This window comes from Bos taurus, chromosome 1, assembly GCF_002263795.3.
Source record: "Bos taurus isolate L1 Dominette 01449 registration number 42190680 breed Hereford chromosome 1, ARS-UCD2.0, whole genome shotgun sequence".
Lineage (NCBI taxonomy): Eukaryota > Metazoa > Chordata > Mammalia > Artiodactyla > Bovidae > Bos > Bos taurus.
Window position 1 is genome coordinate 83,856,692 of NC_037328.1, and position 19,965 is coordinate 83,876,656.

Sequence of the window (19,965 nt, forward strand, 5' to 3'; positions counted from 1 at the left end):
TACCATCTGCTCCATTTTACAGCTGGGGCAAGGAGCTTCAGGAAAGAGTTGTGATATTCCCTGAAGTCACTGTTAATATGTTACATACATTTAAACAGAGGGGAGAAGGCAACACTGGATTCTTCTCTTCTTCCGCAGCATCTACCTCTGCTTTTAGACGGAGGCTTTTTCTCAAGAGCAGCATAACAGGAGGAATTTGTTCTGTGGAACCCCCTAGTGGTTCTTTCTCGCTCTGAGACCAGCACACCTGCAGGAGAACACTCCTAGGAGCCTCCCCACCGCCCCCCCCCCCCCCCCACCGCCACACACACAGGTCAGGAGCTCTGTCAAGGCTGCTTTCCCACATATAAGCTAGGGGAAAGGTCTGGGCCACTCTTCTGGGCCACTTTTAATTAACCTTTATAAGTAGGTCTTGCCCAGTGGCTACTCTCTGTTAATTTGAAAGCAAGCTGTTTACTGAGTACCTTCCCACATGTATTTCTTAATCCCCACAGTCATATGCCCAGAGGCTCTGGATTGTGAAGAAACGGAGGCTCAGGGCAGTTAAGCTACTACCAGTGTTCTGCCCTCAGGACAAGTTCCCCCTCTCAGCTTGGCATCAGTAGGCCTAGCTTCGGCTACACCGGCTCTGCTGCTGCCAGTGTAGGGGGGCCTCTCAGGCCTCGGTTTCCTTGTCTCTAAAGTGAGGACACTCACCCTCCCGCATAGGTTCAGTGGGTGGCATAGTCGGTCAAGAGCTGGCTCAGGGCTGACCCCCAGGAAGCTTCCATCACATAACCTGCAGCTGTTGTTTCATACCCGGAGTCATCACACCAGCCTGGGAGTGAGGAAGGTGACCCTCTGATTCCCTCCATGAGTGGCATCTATAAGCATGTTTGATAAAGCATTCACTTAGGGCCTTGTGCTTCTCTGACAGCCCCATCTTCACTGTCATCCTAACTTTAAAAGTCCTATCTACTGCTGGGCTCAATGAGGAGGAAGCAGAACCTATGTAGGGGTCTTCACCTCCTGGGCCTGGTGCACCCAGTACTGAAGAGCTCAAGCTTTCCCATAGAAGCAATGTTGATGCAATAGCTAAGTCTGTACCTTCCGTGGAGGTCTGTAGGACATAGTGATTAGAAACACTGACTCAGGAATTAGACATCCTGGGTGTGGTCTGGCTCAGATGATTCCAGGCTACGGTGAAACCAGGCAATTGCTTAACTTCTCTGTACCTCAGGTCCCTCACCTAAAGAATGAAGGTAGTAATTGTACTTTCCTGGTATGCTTTTTGGGAACATTAAGTGAGGTAATGCATGTTAAAAATACTTCGAAGGTTTGTATTTCACTGAGGAAACAAGAGACAAGATCACTATAAAATATTCCTTGGGGGTCTGTGCAAAAACCTTGGGAGGCTACTCAAGATAGACCAGGTATCCCATAGCTAAGCTTCTTCCTGCCTGGAAGAACAAGGTTAAACCATTGGCATGCCCGTGAAGAGAGGAAGAACTTTGGAGTGTTCTCTACTCTGAGGGACAGTGCCTGCGTGCTACGTCACTTCAGTCGTGTCTGACTCTTTGAGGGTAGCCCGCCAGGCTCCTCTGTGCATGGAATTCTTAAGAATATTGGAGTGGGTTGCCATGCCCTCCTCCAGGGTATCTTCCCAGCCCAGGGATCGAACCCACATCAGGAGTGTTCTTTACCACTTCACCTGGGAAGCCCCGCTGCAGTGCTTACCATCAGCTTATTTGGGAGAGCATGGATATTGGACCAACTGCCTCATGCCTTAGGAAGGATCATGGGATCCTGGTGTGCGAAAGCTTTCTAAGTATAAACAAAAAGGAAAAGGAATGATAGGTTATACCATTAAAAACAGACGCATGAAAAAATGGGGAAAATATTGTATTAGCAAGATATGTGACAAATGGTCAGCGTGTTTAATAATAAGCCTATAGAAATTAACAATAAAAAACAAAAAACAAGTATCTATGAAATGCTTAATACTTTCTTCTGAGATGTTATGATATTAAAAGTCATGACAGAGTACATAATGTATGTAATGTCTATGTCATAGCAAGTTGATTAGATAATACTAATACATTATTTGTTAGCACACATTAGGCGTGTGTGCTCAGTCATGTCTGACTCTGCAAACACATGGACTGTAGCCAGCCAGGCTCCTCTGTCCATGGAATTTCCCTAACAAGGATACTGAAGTGGGTTGCCATTTCCTTCTCCAGGGAATCTTCCTGACCCAGGAGTCAAACCCACATCTCTTGTGCCTCCTGCATTGGCAGGCAGATTCTTTACCAGCTGAGTCACCAGGGAAGCCCAACATACATTAAAGATAAATGCATTAAGGAACAATAGAACTCACTTTCATTGAGCTCATGATTTTTTTGTTTGTTTTTGCTATTACTTAATTTTTTTAATTGAAGTATAATCATTTTACAATGTTGTGTTCATTTCTGCTGTACGATGAAGTGAATCCACTCTATCTACACATATGTCCCCTCCCTCTTGGACTTTCCTCCACCCATCCCACCCATCCCACCCATCTAGGTCATCACAGAGCCCTGAGCTGAGCCTCTGATGCCTTATGGCAGGTTCCCACTAGCTATCTATTTTACATATGGTAGTGTATATATGTCAAGGAACAAAACTGGGTCATTTATAGAGATGTGGATGGACCTAGAGTCTCTACAGAGTGAAGAAAGTCAGAAAGAAAAAAACAAATATTGTATATTAACACATATATGAGAAATCTAGAAGATTAGTAGAGATGGGCTCATTATTTCTGTCAAACAGGCTAAGTGATATATGGAAACTATCAAATTTAATGTAGAGAATTTTCCTTGCTTGGATTTTGTTTTAATAAAATATGGTTTGCAAAATGGTACATAATTTGTTTACAGTAAGTTTAGCTTATTGCAAGAAAGATGATCTAGAATAAGTGGTCATGATGGTTTCCTATGTAATCCAACTCATGTCATAAATAGACCACTATGTAAAAAAAAGAATAGGTGAAGGGTATAAACTTTTACTTAGGAGATGAATATGGAATTAAGAAAGTAGCACTGACATACATACACTATCCTGTGTGAAACAGATAGCTAGTGGGAAGCTGCTATATATTAATAACACAGGGAGCCCAGACTGGCACTCTGTGACCACCTGGAGGGGTGGGATGGGAGGGAGGGGAAGGAGGGGATGGAAGGCTATTATAATATACCATAATATATGATCACAGAGCACCAGTCTGAGCTACCTGTGTTTTTAATATATAGCAGCTTCCCACTAGCTATCTGTTTTACACAGGATAATGTCAATGCTACTTTCTCAGTTCCTTATTCATCTCCTAAATAAAAGTTTGTACCCTTTACTAATTATATATATATATATATATGTGTGTGTGTGTGTATATACACACATGTATATATAATGATATTATATTATTGTATTTCATTAATTATATAGTTAAATACATATAATTATGGCTGATTCACATTGTAAAGCAGAAACTAACACAGTTTTCCTCCAATTAAAAAATAAATAAAAGGATGAATAAGGTCTGAAATTCTAATGTAAAATGTAGTGACTATAGTTGGTAAGACTGTATTGCATAATTGAAATGTGACAAGAGTGTAGGATTTAAATGTTCATACTGAAAAAAGAAATGAAATGATAGATGTGTCATTTAACCAGGTGGGGGAATCTTTTCACAGTATATACATGTGTCAGATCACTAAAAGACACGCTGTACCCTGGAGAAGGAAATGGCAATCCACTTCAGTATTCTTGCCTGGGGAATCCCATGGACAGAGGAGCCTGGCGGGCTACAGTCCATAGCATCACAAAGAGTCGGACACAACTAAAGCAACTTAGGACATAAATTCCTGGCTAAGGATGTTTTCAGCTTCCTTAATTTTAGTCATTCAAAGCATCTTGCCACCTTAGCTTCTCTGTTGGCTATAAGTTGCTTCCTCCCTCTGACTGTCACAAAGCACTAGCCTGAAGTGTTTTTTTTTTTTTCCTTCCTTTTCAGAGTTTGTTATTTCTATCTCCTTCATGTCGTAAAAAGTCTCGGTCTTATTCATGGTTGAGTGATGGACATTGTTATTCTCAAAATTTTCATTAAAACTGTATAAATCTCTTTTAAAAAAGACACACTGTAGATACCTAACAATTTTATATGTCAATTATACCTCAGTAAACCTGAAATTAAAAACAAAATAAATAATAGAAAAATGAACAAAGGAACTAGGCAGCTTACAAAAGAATAAAAGCTAATAACAAACATTTTTTTGAGAGTTCTACTTCACTAGTTATTTGAGAAATTCAAATTCAAAACAGCAGTGAGGTGGGATTGCTCTGTTGATTTGGCTGGCAAAACTTTTTGATTAAATAGTAATACTCCAAGTAGGCTAGGGGATGGTGAAAAATTTTTTCGTATATGGCTGATGGGGACATAGTCCTTCTCTAAAGAAGTTGGAAACATGTATCACAACTCTTAACATTAACAATTCAACTTCTAGGTATTTATCCTTAAGAAAAGTGTATAAAGACTGTTATTGTAGTAACAAATTATTTAACATAAATATTTAACAGTAGAGGGGAATTAATCAATTATGATTTAGCTACAGCATGCAATCCTTTCTGCTTGTGCTCAGTCGCTCAGTGGTGTCTGACTCTGTGACTCCAAGAACTGTAGCCTACCAGGCTCCTCTGTCCATGAAAATGCCAGGCAAGATTATCAAAACAGGTTGCCATTTCCTACTCCAGGGGATCTTCCCAACCAGGGGTCAAACCTAAGTCTCTTGTATCTCTTGCATTGGCAGGTGTGTTTTTACCACTAGCGCCACCTGAGAAGCCCATAGTATGCAATACTCTGCCACAATTTAAAAACATGTATAAAAAAAAGTATATTGGTGTGGGAAAATGTTCATAATAAGTTGCTGAAAAAAAGCAGGCTACAAAATAGTGTGTCCAATGTGATTCTATGTTTGTGGAAGGAACTTTGTGCTGAATATTCCATTTACTTTTTCCCTCTTACTTGTGACAAACAGACAAATTTATATGCATCCTCAGTTTAGCATTGGCTGGAGATTGTTTGCACAATAGATTAAGTTAGCATTTGACTTTTTGATTTTCAATAAGGCTTTTGGGTTAATACAGGGGCTGCTGGATTTTGAGTCTCCTGAGGATTTGGAGATGGACCCAAGTGATCTAGAAGGAGGTTCGGCTAAGGTACTGGAAATTAAATATTATTTTATTTACTAACTGCTAATGAAGTGAATGTTAGTCGCTCAGTCGTGTCTGTTCGCGACCGCCATGGACTATCGCCTTCCAGGCTCCTCTGTCCATAGAATTCTCCAGGCAAGAATACTGGAGTGGGTTGCATTCCTTCCTCCAGGGCATCTTCCTGAACTGGGAATCAAACCCTGGTCTCCCACAATGTAGGCATATTCTTTATGGTCTGAGCTACCAGGGAAGCTAATGGTGTTTGTCTATACATGGAAGGACTTATGGTGATTTTGTTTTCTTAGTGTATGATCTTTATTGTGTAAATTTTCTAAAATAATATTCATCCCATAATTCATAGTCAGGAAAAAACAAAAAAACTAAAGACAATTTAAAAGTGGGGATTTGGGTTTTTTTGGGGGGGGATTTGTAATAGCAAGAGTGGTAATATACTTTCTTCCTTCCACATAAAAATGTTTCACAGGAATACAAAAGTAAGTGAAAGTGTGAAATGCATACGTAAAAGCCTGGAAGTAAATATAAAATTCCATGTACTGGGTATTGTAAATAGTGCTGTAATGAACACTGGGGTGCATATGTCCTTTTCAATTATGGTTTTTTTAATGGTATATGCCCAGTAGTGGGATTGTTGGGTCATATGGTAGTTTTATTCCTAATTTTTTAAGAAATCTCCATACTGTTCTCCATCGTGGATGTATCAATTTGGATTCCTGCCAAAAGAGGTGGGATGGGGTGTGAGGGAGGTTCAACAGGGAGGGAACATATGTATACCTATGGCTGATTCATGCTGATGTATGGCAGAAACCATCACAATACTGTAAATTAATTATCCTCCAATTAAAAAATAAATAAATAAATAAAATAAAATCCTACAGTTGTTTTCCTGAATGGTAGGATTATGAATGATTTATATTTACCTCTTTGTACTCCTTAGTAAATCTATATACATTATGCCCAATTCCCTTCCAAATGTGTGTGTGTATGTGTGTGTGTGTGTCTGTGAATTCTAAGACAACCAAGTTTCTCTTGGAAGAAGTGATGGTCACACAGTATGGGAAGAAACTTGTGGTTTGCAAGTGTTTTTTTTTGTTTGTTTGGTTTTCCCCTAGTATGAAATTCTGATATAAAAAGAAAAACATGAGGCCTGTGTCTCAAGGAGTGGTCGTTTCCATGCCCTCCCTGGTCAAAAGGTGTTGTGGGGATGGCTTAAGATTAAAAGAAGCCCAAGTGATAGGTAATACTTTTATAGCCTGGAGCAAGTAGAGCTAGCCTGGGTTACAGTAAAGCATCTGCCCACAATGCAGGAGACCGGGATTCAATCCCTGGGTTGGGAAGATCCCCTGGAGAAGGAAATGGCAACCCACTCCAGTACTCTTGCCTAGAAAATTCTATGGATGGAGGAGCCTGGTGGGCTACAGTCCATGGGGTCGCAAAGAGTTGGACAGACTGAACAACTTCACTTTCACTTTCAATAATGTCAGTAAGAACTTAAAGAGGATTAATAACATTTGTAAGAGTCCTTTATTGACTATGCCAAAGCCTTTGACTGTGTGGATCACAATAAACTGTGGAAAATTCTTCAAGAGATGGGAATACCAGACCACCTGACCTACCTCTTGAGAAACCTATATACAGGTCAGGAAGCAACAGTTAGAACTGGACATGGAACAACAGACTGGTTCCAAATAGGAAAAGTAGTACGTCAAGGCTGTATATTGTCACCCTGCTTATTTAACTTATATGCAGAGTACATCATGAGAAATGCTAGGCTGGAAGAAGCACAAGCTGGAGTCAAGATTGCCAGGAGAAATATCAATAACCTCAGATATGCAGATGACACCATCCTTATGGCAGAGTGAAGAGGGACTGAAAAGCCTCTTGATGAAAGTGAAAGTGGAGAGTGAAAAAGTTGGCTTAAAGCTCAACATTCAGAAAACAAAGATCATGGCATCTGGTCCCATCACTTCATGGCAAATAGATGGAGAAACAGTGGAAACAGTGTCAGACTTTATTTTTCTGGGCTCCAAAATCACTGCAGATGGTGACTGCAGCCATGAAATTAAAAGACACATAATCCTTGGAAGGAAAGTTATGACCAACCTAGATAGCATATTCAAAAGCAGAGACATTACTTTGCCAACAAAGGTCCGTCTAGTCAAGGCTATGCTTTTTCCAGTGGTCATGTATGGATGTGAGAGTTGGACTGTGAAGAAAGCTGAGTGCTGTAGAATTGATGCTTTTGAACTGTGGTGTTGGAGAAGACTCTTGAGATTCCCTTGGACTGCAAGGAGATCCAACCAGTCCATTCTGAAGGAGATCAGTCCTGGGTGTTCATTGGAAGGAATGATGCTAAAGCTGAAACTTCAATACTTTGGCCACCTCATGCGAAGGGTTGACTCACTGGAGAAGACTCTGATGCTGGGAGGGATTGGGGGCAGGAGGAGAAGGGGACGACAGAGGATGAGATGGCTGGCTGGCATCATCGACTTGATGGACATGAGTTTGAGTAAACTCCAGGAATTGGTGATGGACAGGGAGGCCTGGCGTGCTGCGATTCACGGGGTCACAAAGAGTTGGACACGACTGAGCGACTGAACTGGAACTGGAAGAGTCCTACATCACACAAAACTAGCCCCCCATCTTGCTTGTGGGAGAAGGGTTAGTGGGAAGGAGAGAGACTAGGAGCCATTGAGTCTCTGAAAGTAATTTGAGTTTCAAGTATTTAGTAAAGAGGGAGATGCCTGGTGTAAGCACTTTTAATCCTTTGTTAATGACATAAACTCAGGTGAGAGTCTGTTGTTTTTCACCAGGACCTGGAGTGTATTTACCATGAGTAAGAAAATAAGAATCTATGACATGTTGTTCAGTGGAGGCAGCATGCTCCACTCCATTCATCAGCCCTGTCATTCATATCTCTGATTCAAAGATGCTAATCTTCAGTGTTTAAGCAGAGATTTAAAAAACACACAAACCTTTGCTTATGTCTTACAGGAGAGGACAAGAAGAAGCGGGCTGTATGTGGGGAGCAGCAAAGAGCTCTCTAATCTTTCTTGTGGAAATTGTTGTGTTTTTTTAAAAATGCAAAAAAACAAAGTCTTTCTGTTTGTGTTTACCAGAAAACAGATAAATATGCTGTCTAGGTGGCAGGGGAATAAAATATAGAAATCCTAAGCGAAAGACTTTCAAACTGAAACAACCATCCCTAACATGTCCTAAGTGTCACAATAGTAATCATTGGAACGTTCGTTGGTCTCTTAAATTAGCTTTTTCTCCTTAATTCTGGGTCTTCATCCTGTTTGGAAGATACAGATCACATTGGCTTACCTCTTTGGCATCTTTAATAGTGACAGAAAATGGGGAGATTCAGTGTGGCAAATGCTGCCATTGTGGTGTTTACACGTAAATCATTAGTAAACCTCCACATGGCAGCCTATTCTTTGCCTCTTCTAGTTTACAAATATCCTCCTCTGGAATGGTTTTAAGCATGATTTTATCCGTAGGTAAAGACTATCACATTAAATACAGGAATATGATACTCAAGCTGTACTATTCAATAGGCCCTGAGGGATAGGGGAGTAAAAGGGAGAGCAGCCTTTTTGAAGGGCTGCAGTTTTCATGCTTTACAAAAACTCAGGATATCTCTTAAATATCCAGAATATGATGTCCATGATTTTATGAACTTCATTCTTCATTAGTATAGTGTGCAGAAAATGTAGTCAGTGATTTTGCTTGTGTGTGTGTGTGTGTGTGAGATATAGTTAAACCAGCAAATATCCTTAGCCACCTTTGGGAGCAAGGAAATAGGTTGATATAGCTACCTTCTCAGTCACTCCTGCTGGCTAGATCCACAACTCCTTATCTCTGTCCTGTTTTATTTCTTTACTTGGTAGATGGTTTACCTTTTGATTTCCAACAAGGCATTTGGTTTCCACAGAATGGGCCAAAGAGGACCAAGGATTCAACCTTCTTAGCTGACCTACAACAGGCTTTGGCCATGATGGAGGATTTGATCAAGTCCTGTGAGTTGGCCATGGACCTGGCAGCAGTCACTGGATGTCCGGTATGTTCTGTAGCAAGTGTTGGGACATTTTAACCAAAGGCAGACACAATCCTACAAGGGTAGGAAGGTACTGTGGCAAAGTTAGAGAACTGATCTGTGGGGAAGGAATTTGACTCTGGGCAAAGTGACCTAAATTGGTCAGCACACGTGTGCTATGGGATTCCAAGCAGCACCTCTGCATTTTTAGGAATCTTGGGTTGTGATTCTTGGGGTCCCAAATGTTGAAACTGATCCACACTCTGGAAAAAGCAAGAACTCAGGGAGCAGAGCATATTGGGCAGGAGAAAGTGCTAAAGGAGTTATTTATTTTCTCACTCATGGCACCATTAAAATATCAAGAGATTTTCCTTCTTTAGCTTTATTTTCTCTGTGAAAATTATTTTGAAAATGGATCCTGAGTGAACGTCTAACCTCATTTTACATCACAGATCCAAGAAGAGGTCCAACGAGCATATATTGTATATTCCTTAATCCATGTGCTTAAAGAAAAATACCAAAAGAGGGAGTGCTGGGGACTGGGTCATCTCAACTCTGGCATTAGAGTTAATCCCAAGCAGGCCAGACCCAGGCATTCCAGGCAAACTGTCCTCTAAGACTGTGTGATCTCACTGGGACTGGGACATAATTAATATACAGCTTGTTTTTGCTGTGAAGTACTCTAGATTTTGACTCAGATGTATTTGCTGTCATTGTTATAACAAATTATCACAAGCTTGGCAGCTTAGAATAGCACAAATTTATTATCTTATAGTTCTATAGGTCAGAAGTAGAACATAGTCTCACCAGGCTAAAATCAAGGTGTCTGCCTTTCTTTCTGGAGGCCTTTGGAGAGAATATTTCACTGCCTTTTCCAGTTTACAAGGGCCACCCACATTCTTCCACTCATGGTATCTTTCTCCATCTTAAATACCAGCAACAGTGGGTTGAGTTCTTCTCACTTCACATCACTCAGACCATCTCTTCTATTTCTCTTCCCTATTGGAGTATAATTGTTTCACAATGTGTGTTAGTTTCTGCTGTATAGCAAAGTGAAATTAGCTATACGTATACATGTCGTTGTTTAGTTGCTAAGTTGTGTCTTACCCTTTTGCAACCTCATGGACTGTAGCCCATCAGGCTCCTCTGTTAATGGGATTTCCCAGGTAAGAATACTGGAGTGGGTTGCCATTTCCTTTTCCAGGGGATCTTCTTGACCCAGGGATCAAACCGGTGTCTCCTGCTTGGCAGGATTCTTTACCACTGAACCACCTAGGAAGCCCACACATATACATATATCCCCTTTGTGGTGTTTCCTTCCTTTTTAGGTTACCACAGAGCATTGAGTAGAGTTCCCTGAGGTGTTCCGTAGGTTCTCATTAGTTATCTGTTTTATACATAGTATCAACAGTGTATATGTGTCATTCACAATCTCCCAATTCCTCCCCCCCTTTCCCCTTGCTGTCCATACATTTATTCTCTATGTCTGTGTCTCTATCTGCTTTGCAAATAAGATCATCTATACTTCTTCCACTTTTAAGGACTCTTGTGATTACATTGGGCCTAACTGGTTAATCTATGATAATCTCCATATCTCAAATTCAGCCAATTAACAATCTTAATTAACTTGCCATGTAATTTAACGTATTCTCAGTCTCCAGGGATTAGGACACAGGCATCTTTGGGAGGCTATTATTCTGCTTCTCACATGGGGATCAAGTATTCAAAGAATTATATTTCAGATACTTTCCTTCTCTTTTCTCCCCTTTCATTTTTACCTGGATTTAAAATTCTATTTATTGAGGTCTGGATAGATGAAATGACCCTTTTATTTCTTTCCTTGTCAGAAATCAAACCAAGCAAATTAATTAGGACCAAAAAAATTCCTATAATTTTGTATTTCCCTCCCTCCTGGATTTTCTCTGGCCAGCATCTCAGAAATGGCTACACTGGGTTTGCTGAGATCTGGGTAACAATGCTGTTACTGTCCCCTGGGACTCCAAAACACTCTCTGCTTACTACTGATGCATGATTTAAGAGGGTATTCATGAACCATGCGGTGTGGGGCAGAGGGGATTGTTTTCTTGATAACTGTTTCCTTCTTTGGCTAAGGAAAGTCAAGAAAGCAACTTGTTTAATCATTTGGAACATCTTTCTGTTCTTCTTTTTATCTTTGAACACATGTCAGCTAACCATATTACATCCATTTTCCTGAATCAAAAGAATATCCTGAAACCTGTACTCAGGGCAGGAAACTCCCAGCTATTATTCTGAGTGTAAGTAACATACAAAGAGGAAGTTATGAGAAAAGAATGATTAAAATGTGAGTAAATAGCAATCTACTCTGATTTCACTCCAAACTGGTTACCAAATAAGATGAATGAGTTTATAGAATTTTAGAGATTTTTTAACACCAGTGCAAAGTACTTTTCTTCCCCATGTGTCCTCAGAACATACACTCTACGGTTTCTTTCTCACTAAGACTTTAACTTCCTTTACATCTAGTATATTAAGTAATGTATCCTGACAGTTTTATATAATCCTATTGAGTTATGGAAGAGCAGACATTGGATTTTTCAGCTTTCTGATTCAGGAACAGGTCCATGAAAAGAAGAGTTAACTCACCCCAATCATGTGGTTATCAGCTAGGACTATTTCTTTGATCTCTTCGCTCCCTATCCCGGGTGCCAACCTCTCAACATATTCTTTATCTGATTCTGTTTAGAGTTTACTAACAACTCAAGTACTATTAACTCAGATCTAGTGATTTTGAGATTCTTTGCATCAGCTTCATAGAACTTTATTACAAGATACTTACAGCCACGTGTTGTAGGGAGAGATAAATTCAGACCTTAACTTCTTAGTTTCCCTACTTGACATCCAATATTAATTTGATTGTGAAGGAAAGAAATGGAAGTTGGTGGGTGAGTTCATAATTAAAACAACTTAAAAAATATCCTTCTGATATTTACATTTTTTCCCTTTTGTGTACACTCAGTTTTTGGTTTAATTTAATCACAGAAGCTTTAAAAAGTTTTAAAGAAAGTTTGTTTTGTGGAACACTGAGATGTCATTTACTTCTCTCTCCTTGCAAAAAAAGATAAAAAAAAAATTCCCCCTGTTTAATCCAATGCATAAAATATAGATGTATTTTGAGTTCTTTTAAATTCTGACTTGCCAGGAACAAGTTCCAAAGTTGAATAGTAATGGTTGAATGAAATATTTTTATTTTCTGGAACAAATTTATGTTATTCAACAAAGGAATTATTTTTATTACAAATTCACTGTGGGCCAGGGCCAGGTATTTTATTTTCTATTTTAGCTCCTGCTTTCTTTGCCATAGTGTTGGCTGCAGAAATAAGGGTGAGTAAATATTCTTGATGACTCAGCAGAATTGCCTTGGGCTTCTCACAACACCTATGTTAAAGGGTGATTGTGAGGAATAAATGAGAATTAATTAATGTCAGATGGTCTCCTCCATATGAAAAACAATGGCCTAAAAAATCTAGTAAATGCTGCCATTTTCATATGTGGGCATTTTGTAAGTCAGACCTCTGATGTAAGAATTTCAAATGTGACTACATTAAATCATAAGGCACCCAGCACCATGCCTGGGTGGTGGTAGATGCTGAATATAGAACCCAGTGCTGACTTATTTGGGTCTTTAATCAGGCTGGAAAGGAAGGAACCCCTTTGCTTCTGGCAATTGTAATCGCAGGCCCCTGTGTCCCACAGCTTCTGCTTTTCATTGCTGGATCAAGCTTTGTGCTAATTCATTTATCCAGATGTTTCCTGCCTCTTTGCGCAAAAATACATAGCTCTGTCCCTTTAGCTGTTGTTGCCAGGAGTGAAAACCTGACCACTGAAAAGAGGGCTCTTCCCTACATTCACACTCTCAGCCAAATTCTGCATTTGGTTGATATGCCCTGTGCTTTGCTGTGACAAATCGCTTCAGTCATGTCCAACTCTTTGCAACCCCATGGACTGTATGTAGCCCATCAGGCTCCTTTGTCCATGGGATTCTCCAGGCAAGAATACTGGAATGGATTGCCATGTCCTCCTCCAGGGGATCTTCCTGACCCAGAAATCAAACCTATGTCTCTTATATCGCCTGTATTGGCAGGCAACTTCTTCACCCCTAGCACCACCTGGGAAGCCCCTTGGTTGATATAGGCATATTTTAAATTCTTACATCAGAGCTCTTACCTACAAAATGTCCACATGTGAAAATGGTTCAGTTCAGTTCAGTTGCTCAGTTGTGTCTGACTCTTTGCGATCCCATGGACTGCAGCATGCCAGATTTCCCTGTCCATCACCAACTGCCGAAGCTTGCTCAAACTCATGTCTATTGAGTCGGTGATGCCATCCAACCATCTCATCCTCTGTCGTCCCCTTCCCCTCCTGCCCTCAATCTTTCCCAGCATCAGGGTCTTTTCAAATGAGTCAGCTCTTCACATCAGGTGGCCAAAGTATTGGAGTTTCAGCTTCAACATCAGTCCTTCCAATGAACACTCAAGACTGATCTCCTTTAGGATGGACTGATTGGATCTCCTTGCAGACCAAGGGACTCTCAAGAGTCTTCTCCAACACCACAGTTCAAAAGCATCAATTCTTCATCTCTCAGCTTTCTTTATAGTCCAACTCTCACATCCATACATGACTACTGGAAGAACCATAGCTTTGACTAGATGGACCTTTACCAGCAAAGTAATGCCTCTGCTTTTTAATATGCCATCTAGGTTTGTCATAGTTTTCTTCCAAGGAGCAAGTATCTTTTAATTTCATGGCTGCAGTCACCATCTGCAGTGATTTTGGAGCTCCCCAAAATAAAGTTTCTCACTGTTTCCATTGTTTCCCCATCTACTTGCCATGAAGTGATGAGACCAGATATCATGATCTTAGTTTCCTGAGTGTTGAGTTTTAAGCCAATTTTTTCACTTTCCTCTTCACTTTCATCAAGAGGCTCTTTAGTTCTTCTTCACTTTCTGCCATAAAGGTGGTATCATCTACGTATCTGAAGTTATTGATATTTCTCCCAGCAATCTTGATTCCATTTTGTTCTTTATCTAGCCTGGCATTTTGCATGATATACTCTGCATATAAGAAAATGGTAGCATTTACTAGATTATTTTGCCATAATTTTCCATATGGAGGAGACATCTGACATTTCATTAGCTTATTTGTTTTGGGGAGCCCCTGTGTTGTATCTCTGAGCTCACACCCATCAGATTCATCAACACACCAAAGTGAGGGTCACACCATTACATCACTAGTAGAAAAATGGGTTGGGGCTATATTTATTTCCTAAAACTGTCATAGCAAACCACCACAAATTGGGTGGCTGAAAAAACACAAAAATTTTTTCTCTCACAGTTCTGCAGGCAAGAATGCCAAAATCAAGGTGTTGGTAGGCCCATGCTCCCTCTGGAGATTCTAGAAAGAATTGTTTCTTGCTGGTCTTCTGACTTTGTTAACTTAGAGCTGCATCACTCCAGTTTCTGCCTGTCGTCCTGTCTTCTCTTGTGTGTGTCTCTGTTTTCTTTTCTTATAAGGACATCAGTCACTGGATTAGGGCCCACCCTTATCCAGTATGACCTCATTTTAACTAACAACATCTGCAAAGAGCATATTTCCAAATAAAGTCACATTCTGAGATCCTGGGTGGACATGAGTTTTGGGGGAAATACTGTTCAAGGCAGTTTAAGGTCATCACTGAATTGGCTTCCTCACAGTGCTGAGCATTTAGTTTCATGTCCCTCCAGGCCCTCACTAACTGTCAATAAATGATTCAATACTTTTGGGCACAAATATCTACAAGAAGTTGTGCATGTGGTCTCTGATCTTGGGACCAACTCTTGTCTGATTGGAAAGAAAGGATACAAATGGTTGAAAAGATGGCAATAAGTCATCCTTGGTCCTGTTGAGAGCAATCCCCCTACCCTCTTCCCTTTGGAAGTGGGGGGCCTCCACACAGGCATGTGTCCATGATGGTAATATATGGACACCTGTCCTTCATCAGTGCTATACAGAGCATATGCCCTCAGCCACCACAGGATGGGCCTCAAGCATTGAGATGTCTGATCCCATCGCTAGTGTGGTCCTGAGAAAGTTGATGCAAGATTACCTGAGTGATATGCAGCCCATCTCTTCCAAGTCATTCCCCAAAACACAGCAGTTTCCTCTATTAACTCCAGGCTGACAGGCTAACTAGAAAAGGCAACCATATGGCCTCAAGAAGAGTCAGAACAATGACAGGAAAGGGGTCATGGATGTGGGAACTCGACAATTCTAGGACACATAGCAACTCTAGAGGTTTGGCCTGGGAAATCAGCTGGGGTTCTCACCGGTGTGCTCTACCTATACATGCCAGGTATGTCCTCTCTTCTCACTGCTCACTGACTGGTTTCCCCTCATCAGTCTCTTTTCCTCTTCCTCATAGTTTCTGGTGACTTACTTTTTCCATACCTCTTTTTCCTTATTGTTTATTCCAGCTCCAGCCCTCTCATAACACATCTCACAGTTACAATTCCTGCTGCTTACTGCTTCCCCCTCAGATCTCCTCAGTTCTCACAGGGATCAGACTGGCCATCTAGCACATCTTTTTTACACCAGGCCTCTGTGGTCAGGGACTGGCCCATCTCTGGATTCACATCCTTTGCTCAATCACAACCATGGCTGTGGGAGGGATGAGAAGTGTAGAGGTTGTAAAGGACAAAAACACTGCTGCCAAAGGTGGCCTCTTCAACCTCTACAGCCCATGCCTTGGCAGATACCTTAGTTAACATCACCCACCCTCTGCAGGTCATCAGAGAGTATAACTGGGTTTGTTTCCTGCTTCCCCATTCTTCTGGCCTCTTTTAGAATTGCTTTTAAAAGCTGTGATGGTAAAAGGAATCCAGATTGGAAAAGAAGTAAAACTCTCATTGTTTGTAGATGATGTGATCCTCTACATAGAAAACCCTAAAGATACCACCAGAAAATCACTAGAGCTAATCAATAAATATAGTAAAGTTGCAGGATATAAAACTGGTACACAGAAATCCCTTGCATTCCTATATACTAACAATGGAAAAACAGAAAGAGATATTAAGGAAACAATCCCATTCCCCATTGCAACAAAAAGAATAAAATACTTAGGAATAAATTTACTTAAAGAAACAAAAGATTTATATATAGAAAACTATAAAATGCTGATGAAAGAAATCAAAGAGGACACAAATAGATGGAGAAATATACCATGTTCATGGATTAGAAGACTCAATATAGTGAAAATGAGTATACTACCCAAAGGAATCTATAGATTCAGTGCAATCCCTATCAAGCTACCAATGGTATTTTTCATAGAACTAGAACAAACAGTCTCATGATTTGTATGGAAATACAAAAAAACCTTGAATAGCCAAAGCAATGTTGAGAAAGTATAATGGAACTAGAGGAATCAACCTGTCTGACTTCAGACTATACTACATAGCTACAGTCATCAAGACAGTATGGTACTGGCACAGAGACAGAAATATAGATCAATGGAACAAAATAGAAAGTCCAGAGTTAAATCCATGCACCTGTGGACACCTTATGTTTGACAACGATGGTAAAAATATACAATGGAGAAAAGACAGTCTCTTTAACAAATGGTGCTGGAAAAACTGGTCAACCATATGTGAAAAAATGAAACTAGAACACTTTCTAACACCATACACAAAAACAAACTAAAAACGGATTAAAGATCTAAATGTAAGACCAGAAACTATAAAACTCTTAGAGGAAAACATAGGCAGAACACTCTCTGACATTAATCACAGCAAGATCCCTTATGACCCACCTCCCAGGGTAATGGAAATAAAAACAAAAATAAACAAATGGTACATAATTAAACTTAAAATCTTTTGCACAACAAAGGAAACTATAAGCAAGGTGAAAAAACAGCCTTCAGAATGGGAGAAAATAATAGCAAATGAAACAATTGACAAAGAATTACACTTCAAAATATACAAGCAGTTCATGCAACTCAATACAGAAAAATGAACAACCCAGTCAAAAAGTGGGCAAAAGAACTAAACAGACATTTCTCCAAAGAAGACATAAAAATGGCTAATAAGCACATAAAAAGATGCTCAACATCATTCATTATTAGAGAAATGCAAATCAAAACCACAATGACGGATCATCTCACACCGGTCAGAATGGTTGTCATCAAAAAGTCTACAAACAATAAATGCCTGAGAGGGTGTGGAGAAGTGGGAACCCTCTTACACTATTGGTGGGAATGCAAACTGGTGCAGCCACTATGAAGAACAGTGTGGAATTCCTTAAAAAAAAAAAAACTGGGACTAGAACTGCAATACAACCCAGCAATCCCACTGCTGGGCAAACACCCCTAGGAAACCAGAATTGAAAGAGACACATGTACCCCAGTGTTCATTGCGGCACTGTTTACAATAGCTAGGACATGGAAGCAACCTAGATGTCCATCAGCAGACGAATGGATAAGGAAGTTGTGGTACATATACACAATGGAATATTACTCAGCTATAAAAAGAAACTCATTTGAGTCAGTTCTAATGAGCAGGATGAAACTGGAGCCTATTATACAGAGTGAAGTAAGTCAGAAAGAAAAACACAAAGCTGTATATTAATGCATATAAATGGAATTTAGGGCTTCCTGGTGGTGCTAGTGGTAAAGAACCTGCCTGCCAATATAGGAGACACAGAAGATGTGGGTTCAATTCCTGGGTTGGGAAAATCCCCTGGAAAAGGGCATGGCAACCCACTCCAGAATTCTTTCCTGGAAAATCTCATGGACAGAGGAGACTGGATGGCTATAGTCCATAGGGTTGGAAAGAGTTGAATATGACTGAAGCGACTTAGCACTCATGCATTAACTCCACTGAGTGCTTAACTTCGGCAGTGGGATTGTCACTCAGAGAAGCATATCACTATCCCCTATGGAATTTAGAAAGATGGTAATGATGATCCAATGGTGGAAAGTTCTGACAAAACGTGGTCCACTTGAGAAGGGAATGGCAAACCACTTCAGGAATTATTGCCTTGAGAACCCCATGGACAGTATGAAAGGCTAAAAGATAGGACACTGATAGATGAACTTCCCAGGTTGGTAGGTGCCCAGTATGCTACTGGAGATCAGTGGAGAAATAACTCCAGAAAGAATAAAGAGACAGAGCCAAAGAAAAACAACACCCAGTTTTGGATGTGACTGGTGATGGAAGTCAAGTCCGATGCTATAAAGAGCAATAATGCATAGGAACCTGGAACGTTAGGTCCATGAATCAAGGCAAATTCAGTTCAGTTCAGTTCAGTCACTCAGTCGTGTCCAACTCTTTGTGACCCCATGAACTGCAGCACGCCAGGCCTCCCTGTCTATCCCAACTCCCAGAGTCCACCCAAACCCATGTCCATTGAGTCGGTGATGCCATCCAACCAGTTCATCCTCTGTCATCCCCTTCTCCTCCTGCCCTCAATCTTTCCCAGCATTAGGGTCTTTTCAAATGAGTCAGCTCTTTGCATCAGGTGGGCAAAGTATTGGAGTTTCAGCTTCAACATCAGTCCTACCAATGAATACCCAGGACTGATCTGCTTTAGGATGGACTGATTGGATCTCCTTGCAGTCCAAGGGACTCTCAAGAGTCTTCTCCAACACCACAGTTCAAAAGCATCAAGTCTTCGGCTCTCAGCTTTCTTTGTAGTCCAACTCTCAGATCCATACGTGACTACTGGAAAAACCATAGCCTTGACTAGACGGACCTTTGTTGGCAAAGTAATGCCTCTGCTTTATAATATGCTATCTAGATTGGTCATAACTTTCCTTCCAAGGAGTAAGCGTCTTTTAATTTCAAGGCAAATTGGAAGTGGTCAAACAGGAGATGGCAAGAGTGAACATTGACATTTTAGGAATCAGCAAACTAAAATGGACTAGAATGGGTGAATTGAACTCAGATGACCATTGTATCTACTACTGTGGGCAAGAATCCCTTAGAAGAAATGGAGTAGCCATCATAGTCAACAAAAGAGTCTGAAATGCAGTACTTGGATGCAATCCCGAAAATGACAGAATGATCTCTGTTCATTTCCAAGGCAAACCACTCAATATCACAGTAATCCAAGTCTATGCCCCAAAGAGTAATGCTGAAGAAGCTGAAGTATGAAGTATGAAGTATGAAGACCTATAAGACCATCTAGAACTAACACCCAAAAAATATGTCCTTTTCATTATAGGGGACTGGAATGCAAAAGTAGGAAGTCAAGAAATACCAGGGCAAATTTGGCCTTGGAATACAGAATGAAGCAGGGTAAAGGCTAATAACAAAGTTTTGCCAAGAGAACACACTGGTCACAGCAAGCACCCTCTTCCAACAACACAAGTAAAGACCTTACACATGGACATCACCAGATGGTCAATACTGAAATCAGATTGATTATATTATTTGCAGCCAAAGATGGAGAAGCTCTATACAGTCAGCAAAAAAAAAAAAAAAAAGACTGGGAGCTGACTGTGGCTCAGCTCATGAACTCCTTATTGCCAAATTCAGACTTACATTGAAGAAAGTAGGAAAAACCACTAGACCATTTAGGTATGACCTAAATAAAATCTCTTATGGCTATACAGTGGTAGTGAGAAATAGATTCAAGGGATTAGATCTGATAGACAGAGTGCCTGAAGAACTATGGAC

The 19,965-nt window shown here is 40.5% G+C and overlaps 1 protein-coding gene across 4 annotated transcripts in view; it reads left to right on the forward strand.

The window, feature by feature from the left end:
• MCF2L2 (MCF.2 cell line derived transforming sequence-like 2) overlaps positions 1-19,965 on the forward strand; it is a 259,746-nt gene that overhangs the window by 204,081 nt on the left and 35,700 nt on the right. For all 4 annotated transcript variants that reach the window (XM_005201629.5, XM_005201631.5, XM_005201630.5 and 1 more), the window contains 2 exons: positions 5,155-5,226; positions 9,176-9,301. In XM_005201629.5, coding sequence (XP_005201686.2) covers positions 5,155-5,226; positions 9,176-9,301 — 198 coding nt within the window. The remainder of the gene's footprint in view (positions 1-5,154; positions 5,227-9,175; positions 9,302-19,965) is intronic.